This window comes from Mandrillus leucophaeus, unplaced genomic scaffold (assembly GCF_000951045.1).
Source record: "Mandrillus leucophaeus isolate KB7577 unplaced genomic scaffold, Mleu.le_1.0 Scaffold732, whole genome shotgun sequence".
Lineage (NCBI taxonomy): Eukaryota > Metazoa > Chordata > Mammalia > Primates > Cercopithecidae > Mandrillus > Mandrillus leucophaeus.
The window spans coordinates 260,106-286,129 of NW_012107942.1; the positions used below are offsets into that span (position 1 = coordinate 260,106).

The following is a 26,024-nucleotide window of genomic DNA, read 5'->3' on the forward strand; positions in this document are numbered from 1 at the left end:
GAAGGAAAGAAGGAAGGAAGGAAGGAAAACCTGGTGTTAGGCAAAGGGGCAAGGTTGCCACTCAAATTATCTTGAAGCTAGAAAGAGATAAGACCGAGTAGCCTGGCCCCTGCACTGTGTCAGCTGAACAACTAGGGTGCATGAAAGTGTATGAGGGTTCTAGGTCCTTCAAGTGGCTTGTATTTAGGGTGACCATGGCCCTTATTTTGCCTGAGATAGTCCAGAATATGCCTATTGTCTTGGCCTCCTTTAGGATTTCACATTTGTCCTGAACAGAAGTGTTGTGCTCTAGATGATAAATTATATGGTCACCCTCACGGGGTCTTGTCCTTGCCAGACCCTGGGGAAGTAACTGTGTGAAGCTTTACCAATTTGATACACAGCAGAGGCACACAGGGCTCAAATCTTGCCCTGGGAAAAGCGTAAACAAGAGCACAGGATTTAACACCCTGTTCTAGAGGGTCATACCACTCAGAGTTCTCTGCCAGCCCCTGGTGGAAGTCCAAGCTTACTTGGGCAGGGGAATGTCTTGTCTAAGCATGACACCAAGGGAGTAACACCACACCTTTCAATGAGCCTCCTAGGCTGGTAGCAGGAGTAAATGGAAAATCCCTGGACTTCCCTCTTGGCAGCTGTGATACCAAATCCTTCACCTAGAGGCCAGGAGGCACCCAGGCCCAACTCAAAACAACCCATCTTAGTTGATTATTGTAGGATCTCTAGTCTTGAAGAATATGTGTTTCTGTTCCATTACAAAAGATAGGAGCAGTGGATCCCTCTTCCCATTACTGGACACAAGGACATGCCTTAACATTTGGGTGTGATATGGGTTTTGGTGTGATAACATGGACTTCTTGTCAGTCTAGGCATGTGGGTATCAAGGCTTCCATTTTGAGCCATTCCCAAGTCTCCACCCACCTAGCCTCATGACTGTACCCAAGTTACTCTCACTTTGGTTACCTGCAATCTTCTTATTAAATCAAATGAACACTTTTCAGTCCTTATCTTTCCTACTAAAGTGTGAACACGGGTACCCATTTACATTACGATCACGATGATGGCAATATAATTACATGATTAGTAGTATTGCATCAATACTTAGTCCACTTCTAAATTTTTTATCCTACCACTTTCTGACTCCTATCTTCACTTTTAGCATAATACTTTGCATATTCCATGGTTCGCTATTTTACTTCCTCTATAGTCCTATCCTGAGCCCCCAGTTCTGTTTTCTTGTTTTCATACCCATTTCTAAAGCACCGTCAACCTGGCTCAACTTGCCTCTCTGCCTTCTCTGCTTCCACTTTTGGGCTGTTGATGCTGTTGATGAAAAGTCCTACCATTGTGCAGAAGGCATGATCTCCAGTCAAGTTTTCCAACTCTTCCCAGGCATTCTTCTATGTCTCCCAATCAGTTCTCTCTACCATTCTCCACAGCTCCTAATTCAGACATTATCCACTGTTATTAAAACTCCAACTTCACTCATCTTCTGCCACATAGGTGAGTGTTACCTCTCCATCTCGTTTCGAGTATCAAATGGAAGCCACCCTCTGAAAATTTCCTCAGTGCCCTCCCACCACACCTGTATGACCCACACACAGACCTGCATCTCCACCCACCCTCCTCTTTCTCTCCTGCCTCAACATCCCAAAGGCAACCTAACCTGAATCTCATTCTCTGCCTCCTTTTCTCTATCTTATACTACCTAATTCTCATTAGCTTTGAAATCAGCTCATCTCTCTCTCCTCTTGAAAATCAATCCTTTAAATGTCTGACTGTCTGCTATGGTCTTGTGTGTCTTCCTCTTACATTGCCACACTTCTTGAGAGAAACACCTGAATTCACTGTCTCCACTTACTGACCTCCTTTTAATTCCTCAGTTTGTACCCACCTGGCCTCACCACTACATCCAAATTGCTCTCACCTTGATTATAAAACACCTTCTTATTATTAAATCAAATGAACACTTTTCATTCCTTATCTTAGTGGAACACAGTAGCATTAGAAGGAATTAAAGACCCCCCCTCTTTTCTGAAAACTTCTCCAGGCTTAGTGATAGAAGTACCATCCCCTCTTGGTTTTCTAGCCACTCCCTCTCATTCTCCTTTGCCAATACCTTAAATGTTGGCATTCCTCAGGATCCTCTTTTATTCTCACTCCACATACTGTATAGGTCATAGCTATTCTCATGATCTCAGTTAACATCTGAATGCTGACCCCTTTCATATCTATATCTCCACTGAAGGCACTCTGAGCTCCAGACCTCTCTAGTGAAGAATTTTGGCTTGAGTGTCCCTCAGACACCAGATGATCAAAAATCAAATTCATTATTTTTCCTATCAAGTAACTCTTCCTCATCCTGGTCTTTACTTCTGTGAATGGCACTAACATACGCTCCAAATTGAGCTCTTCCTCCTCCAAATCCAGAACCTCTCTCTCCTTGCCCATTCACATCCAATAATAAGTTCCATATTTTGCATTCTATTAACATGTTTCAAACCTACCTTCATCTCTCCATTTCCACCACCATCTGCCCTTTGGCTGGGTTATTGCCATGAGCTAAGTTGTTACCTTTTCTTTTGCCTGCCTCCCAAACCCCATCATTCTTTTTTTTTTTTTTTGAGACAGAGTCTTACTCTGTCACCCAGGCTGGAGTGCAGTGGCATGATCTCGACTCACGGCAACCTCCGATTCCCGGGTTCAAGAGATTCTCCTGCTTCAGCCTCCCAAGTATCTGGGACTACAGGTGCGTGCCACCACGCCTGGCTAATTTTTGTATTTTTAGTAGAGATGGGAGTTTGCCAAGTTAGCCAGGCTGGTCTTGAACTCCTGACCTAGGTGATCCACCCACCTCAACCTCCCAAAGTGTTGGGATTACAGGCATGAGCCACTGCACTTGGCCACCCCATCATTCTTTATATCCTAAATTCGATATGTTGGGTTACTCATCATTTCTCATGTCTGTAGAATAAGGAGGGCACAGCAATTTATCAGACGAATTCACATAGATGTACTGTGCTACCCTTCCCATGTCCTTGACACTCCAATCCACCCTATAGCTGGAATCATCTTTCTAAGGTGAAAGGGTTATAGCAGCACTGTCTTGCTTAAAACTCTTCAGTGATGCCCCGCTGTCTTCAAAACAAGTCTAGACTCCTCAATGTGTCTTATGAGTCCCTTCATGATCTGGCCCCCATCTTGCCACCTGTTATGGATTGAATTGTGTTCCCTGAAAATTCCTACATTGACGTCCTAACCCTCAGCACCTCAGAATGTGAGCTTACTTGGAGCTAGAGCCTTTACAGAGGTAATCAAGTTAAAGTGAGGTCATTAGGCAGGGCACAGTGGCTCACGCCTGTAATCCCAACACTTTGGGAGGCCGAGGCGGGTGGATCACCTGAGGTTGGGAGTTCAAGACCAGCCTGACCAATATGGAGAAACCCCATCTCTACTAAAAATACAAAATTAGCTGGAAATACGGTGGCAGGTGCCTGTAATCACAGCTACTTCGGAGGCCGAGGCAGGGGAATTGCTTGAACCTGGGAGGCAGAGGTTGGAGTGAGCTGAGATTATGCCATTGCACTCCAGCCCGGGCAACGGGAGCGAAACTCCGTCTCAAATAAATAAATAAATAAAATAAAATGAAGTCATTAGGATGGGCTCTAATCCTAGACAGCTGGAGTCCTTATAAAAATGAGAAATTTGGACACAGAGACAGACACATACAGAAGGGAAAGGATGCGGAGATACAGGGAGAATGCCATGTGGACATGAACATGGCCATCTGTAAGCCAAGGAGAAAGGACAGGAGCAGCCCCTTTCCTCACAGCCTCAGAGGGAACCAACCCCGCTGACACCTTGATTCCAAGCATCTGGCCTCCAGAATTGTGAGGCAACCCATTTCTGTTGCTTCAGCCACCCTGTTGGTTGTTCTTTTTGTTTTTCTTTGAAATGGAGTTTCGCTGGAGTGCAGTGGCGCGATCTTGGTTCACTGCAACCTCTGCCTCCCGGGTTCAAGTGACTCTCCTGCCTCAGCCTTCCGAGCCCACCATCACGCCGGGCTAATTTTTGTATTTTTAGTAGAGACAGGGTTTCACCATGTTGGTCAGGCTGGTCTCAAACTCCTGACCTCACGATCCACCTACCTCGGCCTCCCAAAGTACTGGGATTACAGGTGGGAGCCGCCACGCCCGGCCACTGTGGTACTTTCTTCTGACAGCCCTGGCCCTCTTTTCTTTCCTACGCTTCTACCAGCAGTACCCCTGCCCCCTTGTTCTACTCTCTACATCCCCCGAAGATGGTCAATTCTCTTAAATCTTCAGGCCTTTGCACGGGCTATTTCCTCAGCCTGAATGCCCCTTTCCTTAGTAGTTTGCCTGCCTAACTCCTGTGTCATTTCATGTCTTGGCTTAGTGGCTTCCTCCTCTGGAGAGTTCTTCCTGGCCATCCATCCTTCCTCCACCTCCACCCACAAGACTGTATTAAATGCCCTGCTGGGTAGCACATAGCATGCAATTAATCAGACTACGCATTATTCCCTATTTTCTTGTCTCCTCGCTAGATGGCAAACTCCCTGAAAGTAGGAATTATGTCGTAGAAATCTACTATTTCTGCCTTTTCAGCACCCTCTGGTACTAGCACCCCAATTTTCTCTTAGAAGAACTCACCTTCCCTACTGCCGGTCCATAAGATTCAAATGATCCCACTCCATAGCTCAGGGCTGAGCAGGGAATCCAGACCCTGTGCGTGTATTTATATCCACTTCTCATGGCCATAGAGATGGATTCAGGGATGACCATTACCTGCTGGGACCACTGAGAGCAAGCTCTGAGATTTCTGCCAGGACTCCCAGGACTGAGAAACTCTCTTGTTGCTGGAATTGCTACACGTGGGGCTGCTGGTAACCCATGACCTTGTTGATTCTACATGGGAGAGCCCACCAGAAAGTAAGGCTGACACAGGGGCAGAGAGAGCTGTGGTAGGGAGAAAGACCAGTTCTTAGCTAAACCAGGGCTTGGGATGTTTGTCCACTCCAGAGCTCTTTTCACAGTCTGACATTTCCCCCTATGTGGTTCATATGTTCACCAATGACAAAATAATAGGCAGGAATAAACTTAAGAGGAAAAGGTAGATTAAAAACTAGGTCTTATTCAGGGTGTCTATATATACAGGCCTCTTGATACCCAATTTATCCTGTGTTGTTATTCAACGTGCTCAGTTACTAAACTGATGAAAACATTGAATTGGCTAAGTTGTATATGTACGTGTGTATCTTAATGGGCATATGCATAGCTTGAGAATCTGTTTTGTAAAGGTTCTGATTGTATTAGTATGATCCACAGTAAGTATCAGCTCAGGCAGTGTGTGCAGTGCTCAAGATCTGGGCTTTGGAGGTGAGCAAATTGCAGTCTGACTCTTGGCTCTGCCATTTCTCAGTCGTGTAACTTTAGGCAATTTATGTATCCTCTGAGCCTGGTGTCTTTATTTGCAAAAACGAGGATGATAATGATACTACTTCATGGGGTCATTGTGGGAATAAAAGGAAACAACACATATAAATAGAACAGAAAACCAAACACCGCATGTTCTCACTCATAGGTGGGAACTGAACAATGAGATCACTTGGACTCAGGAAGGGGAACATCATACACCGGGGCCTATCATGGGGAGGGGGGAGGGGGGAGGGATTGCACTGGGAGTTATACCTGATGTAAATGACGAGTTGATGGGTGCAGCACACCAACATGGCACAAGTATACATATGTGACAAACCTGCACGTTATGCACATGTACCCTAGAACTTAAGTATAATAATAATAAAAAATAAATAAATAAATAACAATAAATAGCACATTCCACAAGGCCTGGGTACATCACACAGCCACGAGAAAAAAAAAAAAAAGCTTTACATTTCTTTTTAAAATAAACATTTTATTTAAAAATATATGCATTTTCTTTTAAAAAAAGAACACATGCCAACTTTGGTATTTTAGCCACTGCTTTTTGTCTCTTCCCAGTAACCCACATTTCTTTCTGATTATGCGTAATGGATCCAAAGAGACCAACGTGAAAACACCACTCCACAAGGTCCCACAGAGAACCTATGCTTGCTCTTTTTTTCTTTACAAAGTGTCTCTTTATGCTTCGCTGGGGGAGGATTTTAAGCACCCAGCAATACATTGTCCTCCGTTCCCACTGCAGGGCCACTGGAGAGGAACTCTGGGGAGCAGTGTGGGTTCCTTTCCTTTGGAAAACATTAAAATAACTTCCAGGATCCCCATCGTTATACTCCCCTTTTCCACTAACACACAGGAGCTATGAAACCACTTCGAGGAAATGCATGCTCCAGTGTTCATGACGGGAGCAGATGGTTAAAATAAGCACAGGAGACCTTCAGGCGTTGGTTTGTCTTAATCCACAGGGAAAATCGCTGAGTCCCAGAATCAAAAGGGAACTTACTCACATGTTATTGCATTCAATGGGTCCTATGACAATTTCCCTGGCAGATGACAACAAAATTCTTCCCAGATCTCATCCTGTCTTGCAATCGTCTCCCCATGGGTAATCTCAATCTAACCATGGTTTCTCTATAAACCTGGACTCTAGAATCAAACTCAGCTCCTTAACGCAACTGACCAGATCTTGGCACTATAGGATTGTCTTGTTCCAGGACCTGGGCTTTGTGCGTCTGTCAGTATCATCTGTCTAATAAACCATTGGCAATTTCGACCCTGAACCAACCTACCAGTTTATATTGGATTTATGAGAAAACCAAGAACCCAGACTCTTTTCACTACAAGTTTTCTCATATCTGATATTTGATAGCAAACTGTGTACCAGCAATTAGGAACTTCCTTCTGTGAGGAAGGCAGCTGAGGGCTGTAGGGGAAAATCAAATTGCCTTCGTATTCTTAGATGATTTTCTTTTAAGGGCAAGAGGCTCACCAGTAAGTGTCCCTTTTGTCTACAAAGCTGCTATGATACATAGGGATAGGACACAAAAAAAGCTTCCTCCACCCTTTCCTTACTTTCAAGGGGCTTCTGTATCTGGCAATCAAAACAAATCTTCAAACTCTCGTGGATGTTTTAAATGATGGGAAATATTAAAAGATCTCCAAGTGATAGACTACTGGTGTTTGTCCACCAAGAATAGTGCAAGAATTTTGGAGTGAGAGATAGCTTTTGGCTAAAAAGTGATCCCCACCTCTACCCTCCCTTTTGGAAAAATGAAGACCCCCCCTTTTTTTTTTTATCATAGCTAAAAGGTTTCTAGTTTGAGAACTGGGAGATTCTCAGTGTTCTTACATGTAGCAAATACAACTCCCTGGTCATTCAAATCTGAACAATCTGTGCTGAATCAATTCAGTATTGTTTATCTGAAGATTTGTGTGCTTTGCCCATGGTGGGTATCAAATATTAGCCACTGGATGAGTAAATCTGATGTGGGAGTTTTCAGCCAGACCAGAATCTGTTTCTAGAAGAGCCGACTGACTTTAAAATAAATAATATTTGGAAAGAACTATTTTGAATGCGTCGGATAGGTTTTACTGATTCTTTTTTTTTTTTTCAGGTTGGATGTAAATGTTTTTGAATGGCAAAAGGCTGACAGTTCTCAGATCCTTGATTGTTCAGGTGAATGTTGTCTTGGTTTCCTCAATTACTGGTACAATTATTGTAGTGCTAAGAATGACTTCTCCTTAAAAAAATTCTGATTTACTTCTCATAGTGTTACATCTTAGCTGAACTGAGAAGTTCATAGATCAGAAAGTTTGGCCCTTTTTTTCTTCCCTTCCTTCTTTCCTCTCTTCTTTCCTTCCTTCCCTTCTCCTTCCTTCTCTCTTTGCCCCCCTTCCCATCTCCTGTCTTCCCTTCCTTTCTCCCTCCCTCTCCTTCCTCCCTCCGTCCCTCTCTTCCTCCCTCTTTCTCCCTTACAATAGAATATGTGTTGTCTCATTAACGTTGTTAGAAGCAGGGTCACGACTAATAAGCACTGGCTTGCCGCAAGCACTTGCACGAATACATTTTTTGACTTCTTTAGGTAAGTATGAATCTACTAGACTGCAGCAGATAGCTGCAAATGTCTTCAAGTCTTCATCACCACGGGGGTTCAGAGGTCCTAGGAAAACTGCACATGGTCATCTTCAGGTTCTAAGAGCATTAGGAAACTTGAATGTGACCATCTTCGTAAGTCTCTGTACATCTTTTAGTCGTGCCTGAATTGTCATCACAAAAGACACAACTAAGAGTTTAAAAGAATTTAAAATAAAATTCTCAATGGGAGACATATTCATGGATTATCTGATGTACTGGAAGCAGCCAACTTCATCAATTTTCTCCCAATTATCTCCAGTTTTCTCCCTCAAATTTCATGTCTGAGCTATGCAGAGAGAGGGTGAATGTGGTTTGTGGAGACTGTGGAAGGAGGTTGAGAGCAGTTATCCAGAGATCTGCTCTTTTAACTGTGTTGGTTTGCATTGGGATATAGGAACCATTTTATCTTTTGTCTACCGTCAGGCGTATCTATCAGTCCTGGGTCATAGCCCAAAAGATCCCCATAAAAAAGCACAATCTGGAGAAGTACAGAGGCCTCCTACCTAGGTCTAGTCTCTCAGATAGAAATACCCAAAGGAAAAATATAATTAACACTCAGTCCCAGGTCTCAGAATAGGGGCACTGTGTGCATTTGTTTTCCAAAGGAAGTAAGGGGAAGAAAAAGAACGTACAAACAGCAAAACGTGACACCTGAAAAGTGCACTGACCAGCAAGCTTTGTCAAGACCCCAAGAAAACATCAACAGCTGAGGAATGAACGAATGTGTGGAGTGTATTAATAAGGTTTTCTTCCCCAGTAGCTTCATCTTTGAAGGAAACACTGGCAATTTTTTCTTCTGGATTGCGTTGGTTCTGATGACTGACATAAAAGCAAAATAAAAAATTTACCATGTGGATCTTTTAAAACACAATGCAGATAAAGGAATGTAAAATGATTTTCATGTTCCTTTCATATTCCTCTATAAGAGACTGTGATACCATTTCCAGCTACTAATGGTGAAGCCGTTCTGTCTTTTCACATCCCTATTCACTGCCAAGATGAGCTTGTTCACGATAAGCAAGTAGCTGTGAGTCATCGGGTTGGAGTCGTTAGTCATACACAGAGAGACAACGTGTAGTCTGGTTGATTAATCAGAAATTCATAGTGAGAAAGGCCAGGTATCATTCACATCAGATTAAGGGTTAAAGGCTTTTGGTGTAGAACTCAGTAGTGTTGCTTTTGAAGATACACGCACACACAGATATAATATACACGTATGTATATATCTATCATACATACATGTGTATTTGTGTGTGTATGTGTATTCGCCCACATCCCACCCCCAGAATAAGATCTGGCAGCTTTCAGAGTAGCAATCACCAAAACCTCTCTGTGTTCACACATTTTTTACAAGTTAACAATGGAATGACTTCTAAATCTTTGGTTTATCAAAAAGAGAGCTTCTAAAATCACAACATTTTTGATTATTTTTTCTATAAGTGCACAGTGAACATTTTTTTTTTACAAAAGATAAAAACAGTGCCTTAGTGATTTAAATAAAAAAACAAAACAACAGCAATAGCTGGTTTCTACAGCATGCAACAATATAAAATGGTGAACTGGAGCCACAGTGAGCCTTACAGAGACTGTCCCGAAATTTCAGTTTTTTCCAACTCCCAGCCAAAGCCACGAGAGGTAATGAGGAATGCACATTCGACCATTGTCTTTTTCCTTCCATTGTTTTCAATGTGCAATTCTGTTTTCTTTCAAAAACCCAGATCTGAAATTCTCTCCTGTAAATATCATCCGTATTTGTCTTTACAATGTAACGATTTCCAATTTCCCCAGAGCAACACAAACCAATAATTTCTTGAAAACTAAATGAGAATAGAAGGAACGTGGTGACTGATGGACCAAGTCACCAGTTTCTTCCTCAAGAAATCCTTGCGACTTCCTTTTGCTGCAAACTGTGCGTGTGGAGAATGAGTTCTCCAGAAGAACCTGGATTATTACATTTGTCAAAAATGGCTTTCTTAGGAGTATGGCAGCTTGTTAGAGCTGAGAAGTCCTCCCCTCCCAATGTTGGGGCAGAAAAAGAAAGATGGCCAAATGAGGAACAGGAAAGGATTGGTACCTTGAGGGAAAAGTGGAGTGAGAGAAAGATAAACCGATAATAGCAAAACAAAAGGAGAAGTTGGACTCCCATAAGTAATGGTCTTGTTATAGGAACCCAGGGTGTTTATTCCAGGGTATGTGAAATGATGTTATTCTCTAGTCCTGTCTGAATTATCCCTGGTACGGCTTCCTTCCTGTGCCTCGAGATATGTTTCTACCAATGTGGTCATCTCTAGTCTTTGGAACTAAAGGGGGCTGGCGGTGTTGGGGAGCTTGTGGCATCTCCTTCGGGGGAAGAAGGTCTGCATCCTTCAGGGTTCTCATCTAGGACACGTACTTATCAGCAGAGATATGGCGGGAATGATTGGGTCACTGGTTGAAAAGGAAGAAAGTTCTGGGTTGAGTTCTGTGGACTCAGTTCAGGTTAACTGTTATTAGTGACCACACGGAGTCCTGGGTACAGGTTCAGAACCACTCCAGTGGGGCAGTTTTGTGGTAGAGGGACATTGAGTTGATTTAGCTTTCCTCGAAAAAGACTGGTTTTGTCCCTCTGTCTCAAGAACTTTTGATTTGAAGCTGGGTCTGGCTTCTCTTTTGAAAGATAGTAATGGAGACATTGGGCAACAGCTTCCATCGTAGGTATGTCTTCCATAACCTTGGAGGGCTGGCTTCCCTGTGCTCCCAAAAGACTGTGTTTCCTTTCCATGTTATCTCTAGTGAATTCATGAGAAAAGCTTACAGTGTGAGCTTTTGCCTGAGAAAAATCATGGGCTAGAAAATATACTGGTCTTTGAAAAGGCAGTGAAATATCTTTTTTGGCATCCTTAATCTGAGAAAGCCCATTTTTGAACGCACTGTTGAAATCATTAACAGGTACTGAATGTTGGTAAATATTACAGTATTTGTATTTCTAAAAATGTCTCCTATTTGTTCTTGTTGATGGGCACAGAAGTCTCCATTGCTTCTCTTTCATTCTCTTCTTCTTCTTCTTCTATTTTTGGACAGTAAAGTACGTATGGCTGTGTGCTTTCCCCCATGGAACTCCTATTGGTCTTCCGTAGCGCTGGTGCATCGAGCATTCTACCACTGCTGTAAGTGAAGGTCCATGGAAGAACTCAAATTGAGATCAGTGACATCCAGGAAATCGATGTTGAAGATGCTGGGACTGCTGGTGGTGAGGGCGCTAAAGCCTGGTGTGGAACTTGGCGGAGTGAGGTCCAGCCACTCCATCGTTTCCCAAGGAGATTCAGTGAAGCTTAACTGCAGCCCACTGCTGTCCACGGAAGAGGGTGAAAACTGGGTCTGCATCGGAGAGAGGGGGCCTGGCAAGATCTCATGTGCATTGAAGAGGTCTTCTGCAGCCTTCCCAGAGAATCCATCCATTATTCCATCAAAATGAGGTTCTTCGCTCCCAATTTTTAGAAGGGTGACATCACTCACCTTTCCTAGGGGGCTCTGGGAATTTAATAAGACTTCAAGATGCTCATCACTGTCGGTGGCATAGGGATCAAAGGGGATCTGGCTGCCTGAAGAGGCTTGTTCAAAGGAAGCCGAGGGCTTGGGGAGGACAGCAGTTGGACTTCGGGAAGATCTGGGTATCTTTGGGACTTTTTGAAGACATGAGTGATCCTCTCTAGCGTCTGCTGGCATTTCTGTGGGCAATACACGATGTGACTTGTTAAATCACTTCAAATTGAGCATGCCACGCAATATGAGTGAGTTACACTTAGATACAGAAGACAGCCACGCTTCCCTGGTCACCGCTCACCACCCAATCTCATCTCTAAGCTGCTCTGTCAATCTCCAATTCATCATCCCTCTGGTTTTTCCCAAACCCTTTCCTCTTGGGAATTCCACTCTGTGATTCTTCAACTCTCTTCCCTGAAGGTTCCTGTGCCTACTCCTCTGACCCCTGGTAGTCCATTGAGGACACTGGGTCCATCCCAACACCCTCAGTGAGGGCCTGAAGATGAGGGACCAGGTGCCACGCCATTGCCACTTTCTGATTGCTACTCCACTTCCTTCTGATGACAACTCAGCAGTTTTGGGTTTTGAGGGTGACACCAATGCCTCACCCCTAGCCTCCTGGTCACTCCTCCTCATTCACTGAAAACTCTACTTCCTACTTCATTGCCTTTTCCCCACTTCAGCCCTTCTCATTCTGTAACCTGAGCATCCTTGGAAATCACAGCATTCATGGTGGCCTCTCAGCTCCCGACTTGCTCCTCAACTCCAGTGATTCCCTCTTTCCCACCCTGTCAGACACACCTTGGATTGTGTCATCTCCAAATACTGCATCCCTCTGAAAGCTCACTTTCAAGCTATATTTTCTACTCTCTGTCCATCCTCTCCCAACCCTCCAAGCCACTTATTAAGTACCTCATAACAATAATTTCCCAACCATTTACAGTCACGCCAATCCATAGACTCTACTACGTTATCACTGTCTACCAGTCCCTCTGGTCTTCACTTCTTTCCCTGTCCAGCCTGTAGTTTTGGCAGAACCCCACCCCTGGAAGAACCTGATCGTCTGCCTTCGCTGAGCATGCTCTGGATCAGCAGAAGGTTGCAAGAGAAAAATGAAACAACTAAGCTGACTTGGTTTCACTTTAGATTTCTGATGTCAGACCTACCACTGGCATTTAAGACTGCAAAACAACCCTGCTGGGTTTCTCCAGAAAACTCAATTCATTCATGATTAAGTCATAACTGCTCTTCTTCCTCTGAATCTTCCACACTCCCCTTCTGCATCCTCATGCGTTTCTGGCCTTGCCACATATTTCATTAAAGATATACAAGGGCAGGCCGGGTGCGGTGGCTCACGCCTGCAATCCCAGCACTTTGGGAGGCCGAGGTGGGCGGATCATGAGGTCAGGGGATCGAGACCATCCTGGCCAACATGGTGAAACCCCGTCTCTAATAAATATACAAAAAATTAGCTGGGTGTGGTGGCGCACGCCTGTAGTCCCAGGTACTTGGGAGGCTGAGGCAGGAGAATTGCTTGATCCCGGGAGGCGGAGGTCGCAGTGAGCCGAGATTGTGCCACTGCACTTCAGCCTGGTGACATAGTGAGACTCCGTCTCAAAATATATATATATATATAGATATGTGTGTGTGTGTGTGTGTGTGTGTATATATATATATATAAATACAGGCATCTGATATGAACTCTTCTCATTTTTCCATCACAGAACTCATATACACACATATGTTTGTACCCATCTCTTTCTTCTTCCCTCTTGTTACAGTGGAGAAAAGGTCTGTTCACTTGCTTGTTGTCTGTCTCCCTTACCAGACTATAAACTCCATAGAAATCAGGACTTCGTCTGATGTGGCACTGAGACTAGCACAATGCCGGGCTACCCCTTCTCTGAGTCCTTTGCTACCTCCGTCTCTGAAATTTTAAATGTTTTTGGCACAAAGATTCCTCCCTGAGTTCTTTTCTTTTTTTCTACACATCCTCCTCAGGTCATCTTATTTATTTGTGTGGTTTGAAATTCTAGGTACACACTCTGTAATTTTTTAAGTAAATAAATGAACAAATTAAAAGATGACAAAAAGCACATGTTGATTATGTTTTATTGCTAGCATGAATAACATTTAAGCCTGAATGAACCATCCAGTGGAAGGTTACTAATTGAATTTCACTTCGAGTAGGTGGTACAAAACGTTCGTTATCTGCTTTTTTCTTTTCTCATAATTGAGAAGGCAGGCACTTTGAGATTAGAACATAGAAAGAAGTAGTGCAGCAAGAGAAAACACTTAAGGAAACAAGGATTAGGCTGAAACACGAAAACTATTAAAAAGATTCTGAAAAATGCTCCTAGGACAAAGGCAGTGAGGAATCATCCACTATGCTTTCTTTTATCAGCTCTAAAAATGTGCAAGAAGCTCAAAGGAAATGACTCTCCCTGAGGACTGCCTGGTACATCCGACTCACAGTGTGCGTCTGATCTTGCTACCGAGAGTTCATTCCTTAAGAGTTCACGCGGGCTCAGAATGTCCTAATGAACAGGACACAGGCAGTCTTACCTCCACTTTCAATAAGCACGTCCAGGAGTTCATCCATCTGCTGACTCCGGGTCATTTGCTATTACAGATTAACCAAAGGAGGACAGATAATTTAGAAGGTAGTTATCTCCATAGGAAATCATTAGAAGCAGCACTGCAGGATTTTGAACTAGGTTTGGTTAAGGTTTTTTTTTTTTTTTTTTTTTTTTTTATTGTGGTAAAATACACATAACTTTAAATTTACTATCAACCATTTTTAAGTGTATAGTTCAGGGGCATTAGGTACATTCACACTGTTGTGTGACCATCGCCACCATCTGTCTTCAGAATTCTTTTCATCCTGCAAGATTAAAACTGTGTACCCATTAAACCAGAATTTCCCACACCCCATCCTTTAGCCCCTGGCGACCACCATTTTCCTTTCTGCCTTTACGAATTTGACTATTCTAAGTCCCTCCTGTGAGTGAACCAGACAGCATTTGTTCTTTTGCAACTAGCTTATTTCCCTAAGCGTAATGTCCTCAAGGTTGATCTATGTTGTGACATGTGTCAGAATTTCTGTTTTTTAAAGACTGAATAAAATTCCATTGTATAGATATAACGCGTGTTGTTTATCCATTCATTTGTCAATGGACATGTGGGTTGTGTGTACCTTTGGGCTACGATGTATCATGCTGCTATGAACATGGGTGTATTGCTTAATGGTTTTTTAACCACGTTTGATTAAGCTTCAGTATTAATTTTAGGCAGATAAACTGCTGAATGAAACAGTCTACTACAACAGGAGAAAGGAAAAAGAAGGCACAATGCTTCCCAGCACAGAGTACTTTAGAGTCAGTTCTGTCGTTTGAGAGGTTTTCAGCCCAGGAGCAGGACATCTTAGCATATAGAAAATGTCTTTTTAGGCTCTTACTTTGAAGTGACCTGAATCTACCTCTTGCTTGGTTTCTGCAATGTGGTCCAAGAACTTAGCTCATATTTTGTTGGTTCCTCATTGCAGTAGCTTGAGGAAGCTGTAGACACTTGTAGGGTATGTCCCCTCTTCTCTGGCTCATCTCAGTAGAGTCTTATTTCTGGACGTCCACTTTGCCTGGCTCTCTTCTTTTGAAACTGAAGAATCAGCTGACGTTTACGGAAACCAGGGGAGAGGAATGGGGAGAACAAAGGCATATATCCATCTCACTACTCGGAGAGTCCAGACTCAATAAACGCAGGTATCAGTAATCAACATGGATGGGAGCACTGACCAAAAAATGAGTCATTTACCAGTTCAGAAGGTACCAGAAGCCTAAGTGTCTGGCAGGTAATTGAAATGAACTGAATATAGAATAAGAAAAAGAGGCAGAGAGCAGAGCACAGCTGTGGCTCAAAATAGCAGGAGAACCTTGCTTTCGGCAATTGTCTCGCAGTAATGTGGCTCCTGGGTTGCCAGATCCTCTAACTTTTTAGAAATGAGAAAGCCCACTTTGCATACCATCTCCTGTTATTTAAAATGTTCTTTAAGCCAAACAAAACTTAACCGCAGGCTGACTTTGATCTGTGGGATATCCGTATACAGCAACTGACGTAAATGCTCTTCTCTGGGTTAAACACATATGAAGGGCTATCAAATACCTTATCCAAGCTCAGACTATTTGAAATAGGGGATCATTAATTGTTTTCTGTTTTTCTTTTCTTTTTTTTTTTTTTGAGACAGGGTTTTGCTCTTGTCACCGGGGCTGGAGTACAGTGCTGCGAACTCAGCTCACTGCAACCTCCGCCTCCCCGGTTCAAGCAATTCTTCTGCCTCAGCCTCCCGAGTAGCTGGGATTACAGGCACGCGCCACCACACCCAGCTAATTTTTGTATTTTTAGTAGAGACGGGGTCTCACCATATTGGTCAGGCTGGTCTCAAACTCCTGGCCTCAGGTGATCCACCCGCCTTGGCCTCCCAAAGTGCTGGGATTACAGGTGTGAGCCACCAGACCCAGCCTTGTTTTTTCTGTTTCCTACTTTTTAATTTTGAGGCTTTCCAAATACAAACGAAAGCAGAGGATAGAGTGAACGTCCTTGAGTTTATTATCCAGCTTCAACACCCATCAATGTTTTGGCAGGGTCATTGAATTTTAAAGCCAGGGAGGACCTTAGGAAGTATTACCACCCTGACAATCACTGTCATCTATTTGAGAAGCTATTATGTACCTGAACAGAGTGGTAAGTGTTAGGTTATCTAGAATCCTTACCAAGTAAATATCCCTATTTTGTGTAAGAGAGCTGAAGTGTTCATCTGAGCGACAGTGGCAGCTGGCAGATGGCAGAGCTGGTACCAAAGCCAGACAGGTGATCCTCTCTTCTCTCCCTGCCTCACACAGCTACACACGCAACACTGTTTTCCAATTACTGTCTACATAATTTCCTTATTTTGGTGGCGTGGCACATGACACACTCAGTATCAGAATTTACAAACTGCGTGAAGTTTAATCGTATAAAACAATGTCTGTTCATTGAGTCAGTCTATTTATTCTTCCATCAAGAACAAATCACATGGTTACCTGCTTTACGGCATCTTCATAGGATGGAGGCTGTGTTACCTCTGAAACTGCTGGACTTGACTTAGAAAAAGTTGGGGATGGAATTGAAAACTTTGGCCCCACCTTATCAGGAGAGTGTAAACCAGCCATCTGCATGGGTAAAACACGGAGAAAGGCATTGAATTCATGGGTCTGACATGATACTGTTTCTGTTCTAGAAACAACAGGCTAAATTTTGGAAAAATTGATCTAAGAGGAAAAGAAAAGGTCCAGGGCTTAGAAAACAACTCCCATATATTAACAATAGTGAATGCTACCGTGGGTTTATTGGTGGTGGCATCTTAGAATGGGAACCTTGCAGATCTATTTTCCCCCTTAAGGTGCACCCTCTTCTTTTAGGGGAAAATAAGTAAGAGTCCAGTTCAATACAAAAAAGATCAGGCCGGGTGCGGTGGCTCATGGCTGTAATCCTAGCACTTTGGAGGCCGAGGTGGGCAGATCACCTGAGGTCAGGAGTTCGAGACCAGCCTGGCCAACATGGTGAAACCCTGTCTCACTAAAAATAAAAAAAAAAATCAGCCAGGCGTAGTGGCGCACCTGTAGTCCCAGCTACTCGGGATGCTGAGGCAGGAGAATCGCTTGAACCTGGGAGGTGGAGGTTGCAGTGAGCTGAGATCGCACCACTGCACTCCAGTCTGGGTGACAGAGTGAGACCATGTCTCAAAAAAAAAAAAAAAAAAAAATCAACCCAGGAATTTTCAGAGTAATCTATCCCACAGGTCATTTATTCCAAATGGGTTATTTTGCAGAGAGCTGGAGGCATTGCTGAGGTCTCTTTATGAACCAGCTTTGTTTGTTGTGAGTGTGTTCTCCTGTGGAGTGCCTGGCCCACGTCAGGGTCTCTGTCCCTTCCCTGACTTGTGGTATGTGGCACTTTTATGTCATGCTTATGTTGTTTGTCTCCTTTCTGCCACCTCTTCTTTGCCCCTTGAGACTCTCCATACCCTGAATCCTTCATACCCTTGACTTCTTCCACCAGCTGAAAGGTGACGTCTCTTCCTTTTCCATAAAGATATTGCACTGTGACCCCTGCTTTGCACATCTGTCCAATCCTGTCCAGGGATCTGTGTCCCCCTCTCTTCCTCCAACATTGTTTCCCACACACCCTGATCCCAATCTTTAACTTCACAGAAACTGGTTAATTGTTCACGTTGTTTTGCAAACAGATTATGGCCATTTTAGTCACCACGATTGCTGGGATGACCCCAGGAAATGACTCCCTGGGAAAACTTCTAACTCATATTTGTACATCCTTTTACACACACTTGGAGTGGATTTGTTTCTCTCTAAAATGAAATTTACTTCTGCCTTTAAAGGGAACTTCATTATTGCTCACGTTGGAGGACCTTTCCAGCCCTTTATAATCAATCTGTCCCTCCCTCCCACCAGCATTTAATGTTGTAAGCATAGATCAGTCATTATTAACCTATATTGTTCTTTCTTTATTTATTTTATTTATTTATTTTTTGAGACGGAGTCTCGCTCTGTCACCCGGGCTGGAGTGCAGTGGTGCGATCTCGGCTCATTGCAACCTCTGCCTCCCGGGTTACAGAAGAGAGAAGAGGCAAAGTGAATCCCATGTTGAAGCCTTTTTTCAGGTGCTTACCTTTTGCTGTACACATGGGCTTTTGGGACAAGGGTTGCCCCCAGCACCGTGACTGCTGTCTGCTTGGGCTCCAGAGAAGGGTGGGTGGAGGCTGGAAGAACGGGGAGAGAAGCTTGGAGGATGGCCATCGTGAGCTCCTGAGTTCTGTAAAGGAAGAAGTGACAAATTACATGGCCAGCAGCAGCTTACTTGAGTGTGACCTTGGCTGACAATTCTGGTTTCTGCCCTGTGTCCCCTGGTGTCATTTTTACAAACCTTCCTAAATTCCACTACCAGATGAACTTGCCTAAAATCTGGATTTTTAGACGTCACCTGCTGCTAAAAATCTTCCAGTGGCTCCAGATATCCACATCATAAGATTTCCACTTTCAACCCAGATGGGTGTTCGAGACTCTACAGCAGACTCTACAGTTTGGTGCTATTTACTTCTGCAAGCTTAAGTTCTACTATTCCCACCACGGACCTCCAGCAGCATGGCCCGTACATTCCATCTCCCTACCTTGTCCCTTTCCTGGCCCTCTACTTTTTAACATGACACTTCCTGTTAAGTCCAAGCCCTTCACAAAAGCTTCCTGGACCTTTCCAGCCCTTTATAATCAATCTGTCCCTCCCTCCCACAAGCATTTAATGTTGTAAGCATAGATCAGTCATTGTTAACCGATATTATTCTTTATTTTTTAATTTTATTCTTTTTTTTTAGATGGAGTCTTGCCCTGTTGCCTGGGCTGGAGTGCAGTGGTGCGATCTCAGCTCACTGCAACCTCTGCCTCCTGGGTTCAAGATATTCTCCTGCCTCAGCCTCCTGAGTAGCTGGGACTACAGGCGCGTGCCACCACGCCCGGCTAATTTTTGTACTTTTAGTAGAGATGGGGTTTCATGATATCGGTCATATTGGCCAGGCTGGTCTCTATCTCCTGACCTCATGATCCACCCGCCTCAGCCTCCCAAAGTGCTGGGATTGCAGGCATGAACCACCGCGCCTGACCTAATTTTTGTATTTTTAGTAGAGATGAGGTTTCACCATATTGGCCAGGCTGGTCTTGAACTCCTGACCTTGTGATCCACCTGCTCGGCCTCCCAAAGTGCTGGGATTACAGGCATGAGCCACTGCGCCTGGCCTAATTTTTGTATTTTTAGTAGAGATGGGGTGTCACTGTGTTGGCCAGGCTGGTCTTGAACTCTTGACCTTGTGATCCGCCCACCTCGGCCTCCCAAAGTGCTAGGGTTACAGGTGTGAGCCACCACACCCGGCCTGTTCTTTATTGTTTTATCATGAAATTTTTAATGTCTTCAAAGAGTCTTTGTGAACCATAAATCACTGTACAATGTTAGCAGCAATATCATCAGTACTGAAAAGTTTGGTCCAGAGCTGTGTCTCAAGAGTTATTTTTACCTTTGTTTCCCAGGACACTACACACTCAATAAATGTTTGTTAATTATGACAATAATTTAATTAGGTCCTAATTTCTCCCAGAGCGCCCCTCAGGGGTAGACATCATTCATTGGAATGCATGGTTCCTGTAGGTTTGTAAAAATTAATTCCCATTAGCTTTTGCTACCCTTCACACTCTTGGGGTGGAGATATTCCACTTGAATAAGGCATGCACTTAGAATTAACAGATCTTGGGTTCCTGGGATCCTAGGTAACTAATTTAAGCTCTTTGAGCCTCATTTTCTTCAATGACAAATAAAGAAGAATACATTGGAGCTCATAGGTTTCTTGTGACAATAACTGAGATTACTCATAGACGTGTCTCTTAAGGCTTGGCACTTAGCAGGTATTCAATTAATGTGAGTTTTCTTCCGATTCCTTTTCTAATAATGTTGATTTCAGAACCTTCTGATAATGTAACCTTTCTCAACTTGACTTATATAGGCTTTCCTAGTAATTCCTCAGCTCATGAGCATAAAAGTCTTTGTCAGTCACTTTTGCCTAGTCTTTGAATTAGTGAGTCTCCTAAGCCATCTCCTATGACCACTCCCATTCTAGTCCAGCCACTGGCCCTCTTTCTGATCCTTGAACAGTCCCTACAAGCTCCAACCTCAGGGCCTCTGCATGTGCTATTTCTCCTTTGCCTTCAATGCCTTCACCCCAAATATCCACAACATTTTCTTTTTACTGCTTTCAAGGTTTTGCTAAATGTCCCTGGCCCTTCTAATTAAAGTTGCAAATTTCCAGCTGGGCATGGTGGCTCACGCCTGTAATCCCAGCACTTTGGGAGGCCAAGGCGGGCAGATCACGAGGTCAGGAGTTCAAGACCAGCCTGGCCAATATGGTGAGACTCTGTCTCTACTAAAAATACAAAAATTAGCTGGGTGTGGTGGCATGTGCCTGTAGTCCCAGCTACTTGGGAGGCCGAGGCAGAAGGATCACTTGAACCCGGGAGGCGGAGGTTGCAGTGAGCCAAGATCGTGCCACTGTACTCCAGCCTGGGTGATAGAGTGAGACTCCATCTCAAGAAAAAAGTAGCAAACTTCCAAATTACACGCACACCCCCTCTTTGGCTTTTTCTCCAAAAAGATGTATCATCTTCTAATATAGTACATAATTTACTTTGAAATTGTTTCATTTGCTTTTAAACTGTCTCTGTTCCCATGAGAATAGAAATTTTTGTTTATCTAGCTCAGCACTAATTCCCAGAGATGAGAACAGGGCCTGGCACATAGTAGGTGCTCAGTAAATGTTTGCACTATGCAGACCATTACATGAAGAGTAAGATCTGATGATTTCCCCTTTAAACGTTTGAGGCATTGGTTTGGCTTATGATAAGGGTGGAAACCAAGGAATCCTGGGAATCCTGAGAGCAGTGGTCAGCAAACTGCAGGCCACAAGCCAAGTCTTACTCACTGACTATTTTTTAAAATAAAGTTTTATTGGGACACAGCCATGTGCATTTGCTTACATGATGTCTGTGGCTGCTTTTGTGATACAAAGGCAAAATTGAGTAGGGATGACACAGACAGTGTGACCTGCAAAGCAAAAAATATTTATCATCTGGCCCTTTACAGAGCAAGTTTGCCAACCCCTGCCTTAAGAGGATGAGTGAGTTTGGTCTACCATGGAGATTCAAGGATTGTAGTGTCTGGGAGATGCTGCTATGCTTTTGGTAAACCCTTCACATTTAAAGTTCTGACATTAGCTCTTTAGCAGTTGAAAATGTGTAACCCGGCCGGGCACGGTGGCTCACGCCTGTAATCCTAGCACTTTGGGAGGCCGAGGTGGGCGGATCACAAGGTCAGGAGATCGAGACCATCCTGGCTAACACGGTGAAACCCGGTCTCTACTAAAAATACAAAAAAAATTAGCCGGGTGAGGTGGCGGGTGCCTGTAGTCCCAGCTACTCGGGAGGCTGAGAGGCAGGAGAATGGCGTAAACCCGGGAAGCGGAGCTTGCAGTGAGCCAAGATTGCGCCACTGTACTCCAGCCTGGGTGACAAAGCGAGATTCCGCCTCAAAAAAAAAAAAAAAAAAGAAAATTTGTAACCCACTTCCAGAAAGAGGTGTGCACCAGGCATAGTGCAAGGTGCTCTTACCTGTGCAGTGCACACCTGGCTGCTGATGGGCGAGGAGACCCTGTGTCCTTCTCCCTGGGCCCCGGAGGATGAGGGCAGAAAGTGCGGGTTGTTGGGTGATGGGGGCAAACTGATGTGCTGTGGGCTTTTCACGACCCCAAGCGGTGAATGCTGAGGGGAACACTGGGGGCTGAGAAATGTGGAAGAAAGTACATTGGTTTGATCTGAGGACTCCACACAATGAGCATTTCCAAGAGGCTGGAGTTGAGCCGCTTCACAGGCCGGCGGGTGACACTCTGAGCTGCCGCTTTGTCTTTTCACAGGTACTTGGGATGCAAAAGGACAGCTGGAGATGGCCTCTTCCTGCTTGATGGAGGCAGCTAGGAAAGGCAGCGGCTTCTTCTCTGAACAGTTATTTCTTTTCTGCTTCTGAAGCTGCATCCTCAGCTCCTCCACCTGCCTCTGCTCTTGCTGGAGTTTCCAGGTGAGTTCATTGATCACCTTCTGCTTCTCCACCAGCATCTTGTCCTTCTCGGAGTCCAGCCCATCCAGCTCAGAAGGAACAGAGCCCCCATTCAGGCTGCTCATGAGACTTTCCTCCGTGCACACGTGGACCGGGGACGGGTGCAGGCCGAAGGAGGGGGAGGCATCATTGAAGGTGTCCGGCAGGGACCCCGCAACCGACAGGTCAGAGGAGGCTGGGGAGATCGGGGGGCTGGAGCTGGTGCTGCCAAAGTGGTAGAAACCATTGGAGAGGGCGCTGGTGGAAGAAGTCTGGTAATTGGGCAGCGTGTTGGGTGTGACAGGAAAAGTGACAGTCGTTATATCCCCAAAGTTCGGCCCTGGGTTGCCAGAGCAGTCCTGGAAGGGTCGAAGCCGGTCCATGAGGGCCGTTTTGGTGCCTGACACAGGCAGGCCCCGAATTCGAAGCTGTTGTCTTAATTCAGAGACCTAAAGAAATCAGAATGTGGTTAGTGTGCTGTTTAACGACAATATTTTTAAAAGTGTATTCATTATAAAATTAGCTTCAAAACATCACAAATGGAATTCTACAATACCCACTCTTTTTCATACTTCTTTCCAATTTCCTCTCCTACCCCTGATATAAACCAGTTTTGCACAATTTTAACAATTACTTTTAACTTTATCATATATGATGTTTTCACGGCCTTAGAGTCATAGAAATGTAGAGCTTGAATGAATGGTAGAAGTCATCTAATCTACTGCCCGTCATCCCTCATGGCGATCCGTGTCCCCATTTTCTAGATGAGAAAACATATCCGCCTGGGTTTAGATACAAACCCTCCAACAATAGTCTTGAAGTACAGCGAAGTCGGCAGCTTTTCTGGCTTCCTTGGTGAGGGCTCTTCCTACCACGTTCTCTTCCTCAAACCCGAGCGTGCACCAGAACCACCGGAGGGTGTGTTACAAAGCAGACAGCAGGGCCCCACTGTGGGGTTTCTGGCTCAGTTGATATGTATTTCTAACAAGTCCCCAGGTGATGCCCAGACCTGACTTTGAGAACCACGGCTCCTTATGAACATTTATACCCTAATTTTAAAGACCAGCTGGATAATAGTCGTCTACTGAGAGAGTAGGCGGTGATAAGGCCATCGGTTCAAATCCTGGCCCTGCCTGTTACTAACTCAGTGATCAATCACTCCGTGCTTCAGTTTCCCTTCTGGGAAATGGAAGGAATAATACTTCATGCATTTTTGTGAGGGTTAAAATGGCTTAAAATGCATAAAGCACTTGGAATAGTGCCTGGCAGATGGTTGTGCAAAATAAAGTTTTACTAATATTATTATGTTAATTCACATGTAATTATCTTATCCCTGTATTTTTTATAAAGTTCTTAAATTGTAAACTCTAAATATCTACAAATATGAGAACTGGTTAGGTAAATGATGGTGTATGCAAATGATGGGACACTACAGATCCATTAAAGCTGATGCTATAAATATTTGTTGACATTGGATGATTAATTGCTTGTGGTATAGTAATAAGTGAACAAAGTTTGAATTGATTGTATTTTTCTAAAAATTATATAAACAAGGTATGGATATATATACATATATATATATTTAAAGCTATGTTTGCATATGAAATTATCCAGATAAAAATATGCTACAATGTTAACAATGGTTCTCCTGATCTGTAAGTTCCAAATATTTCACATAAATGTATTACTTTTGTAATTAAAACAGGAAACATATTAAATACCTAAATTTCAATAATTTCATAAAACAGAAGACTATAGGCAAATATTCTGATATTATAGGAAATTCTGATATCTGTAGGAAAAGGTTGCTTGAGAAAAATATTGAAAACAAAATTTAAAACTTCTGTAAGTCAAGAAACTACAAAGCGCAAATACAAATAGCTACCTTGGGAAAAACTAATCACAACACAAATAATAAAGTGTTAAAAAGCTCAATGTATCAAGTGTGCTAATTGATTAAAAAGAAGATTGATACCCAGTATAAAAATGGGTAAGGGATATATGATCCAGCTTTTCAGAAACAAAAATAAAATTTAAAGTATGGACAATAACATATGCATATCATCATTAGTAATCCAAGAAACGCAAATCAAAAGAATATATATATATTTGTATTTATTAAATTGGCAAAGGAATAAGAAGACTTTGTGTTAGTTAAGTAGCAGCAAAAATTAAACAAAACTAATTTTTTTTTGAGGCAGAGTCTTGCTCTGTTGGTCAGGCTGGAGTGCACTGGCACGATCTCAGCTCCCTGCAACCTCCACCTCCTGGGTTCAAGCAATTCCCCTGCCTCAGCCTCCTGAGTAGCTGGGATTATAGGTGTGCACTACCACACCCGGCTAATTGTTTGTATTTTTAGTAGAGATGGGGTTTCACCATGTTGGCCAAGCTGGTTTTGAACACCTGACCTCAAGTGATCTGCCCACCTTGGCCTCCCAAACTGCTAGGATTACAGGCATGAGCCACTGCGCCTGGACTAAAATCACAGTTTGAATAGCCAAAATCTGGTAGCTAGTTAAGTGGCCAGTAGTGGAATGTTAACTAGGTGGTGAAGTGATATGCTGCTGTTAAAAATAAAAAATTTATTGAATATTAACAGTTACGAAAAATGTTCGCGATGTGTTAAGAAAAGAAGTATGCTAGTAATTTATGTACACGTCATTTTTTCAAGACAATTATTTTAAAACAAAACGTTTATATGCATTTTAAACCTAGAAGGAAATATAATCTGCTTTCTGTGAGTCTTAATTATTTTTAAAAATACTGTTGACTTTTCTACATACTATCATATTTCGACAGTCAATATATGTTACTTTATAATCAGCTAAAAGTTATCAGAAAGGATTGAATTAACTTACATTGGCGATTATTTAGTTATTCACCCTACAGTCTTGCTGGAATTGTTTTATCATTATCTGTTAGATTTGCTGGTTTGAAAAAGTACAAAATGGCATCTCATTATTGTTTTAATTTTGAATTAATTAAAATTGATGAGTTCTACATTTATTTTTAGAATCTGTCTTGGCACTGAATAATTTAACTACATTATTAAATAATGTGGCTCATATTCTAAAATAAAATGAATACGGTTGAGTTTAATTTACCTTAAACTTCAGAATATTACACTGTATGGGCTTGTTCAGGACAAAGGTTTGTATACACCTTTTTCCTCCATTCACTGGTGTCTTAATCATTAATAACTTTTAAAACTATTACAAAAAAATGAAACATACACAAAAGTAGATAGAAAAGTCTAATGAACCCTATCTACTTATCAACAAACTTCAACAATTTTCACTCATGTCCAATCTTGTTTATTTTATACTCCAACCCACTTCTCCTACCTTTCCTGAATTATTTTGAAGCAAATCATATAATTTCATCCAAATAATTTGATCTCTAGCTCTAAAAGATAAATACTCTTAAAAAACCATAGATACAATAACATTATCACACCTTAAAATATGAATCATTATTTCTTAATATCAATAAGATATTCTCCCAGTTTTTTAAACTTTCAGTCTCTCTCTCTCTCTCTGTCTCTCTCTGTCTCTCTGGTATGCTCTCTCTCTCTCCAATTTTTTTTTTTTTTTTTTTTTTTTGAGAGGGAGTCTCGCTCTGTCGCCCAGGCTGGGATGCAATGGCCGGATCTCAGCTCACTGCAAGCTCCGCCTCCC

General features: G+C 43.1%; 1 protein-coding gene and 1 long non-coding RNA gene across 3 annotated transcripts in view; one reads left to right on the plus strand and one right to left on the minus strand.

Moving 5' to 3' along the window:
- LOC105528787 overlaps nucleotides 1-14,759 on the plus strand; it is a 41,186-nt gene extending 26,427 nt beyond the window's left edge. The window contains exon 2 of the long non-coding RNA XR_001004409.1: nucleotides 11,152-14,759. This is a non-coding gene — a long non-coding RNA (uncharacterized LOC105528787). The remainder of the gene's footprint in view (nucleotides 1-11,151) is intronic.
- MYOCD (myocardin) overlaps nucleotides 5,911-26,024 on the minus strand; it is a 106,308-nt gene continuing 86,194 nt past the window's right edge. Inside the window, exons 10-14 of one of the 2 annotated variants that reach the window (XM_011965671.1) lie at nucleotides 21,867-22,796; nucleotides 18,334-18,477; nucleotides 16,689-16,817; nucleotides 14,179-14,236; nucleotides 5,911-11,798 (exon numbers count right to left, since the gene is read on the minus strand). In XM_011965671.1, coding sequence (XP_011821061.1) covers nucleotides 11,227-11,798; nucleotides 14,179-14,236; nucleotides 16,689-16,817; nucleotides 18,334-18,477; nucleotides 21,867-22,796 — 1,833 coding nt within the window. In that variant the 3' untranslated portion in view covers nucleotides 5,911-11,226. The remainder of the gene's footprint in view (nucleotides 11,799-14,178; nucleotides 14,237-16,688; nucleotides 16,818-18,333; nucleotides 18,478-21,866; nucleotides 22,797-26,024) is intronic. The other variant, XM_011965672.1, reaches the window with a different exon arrangement.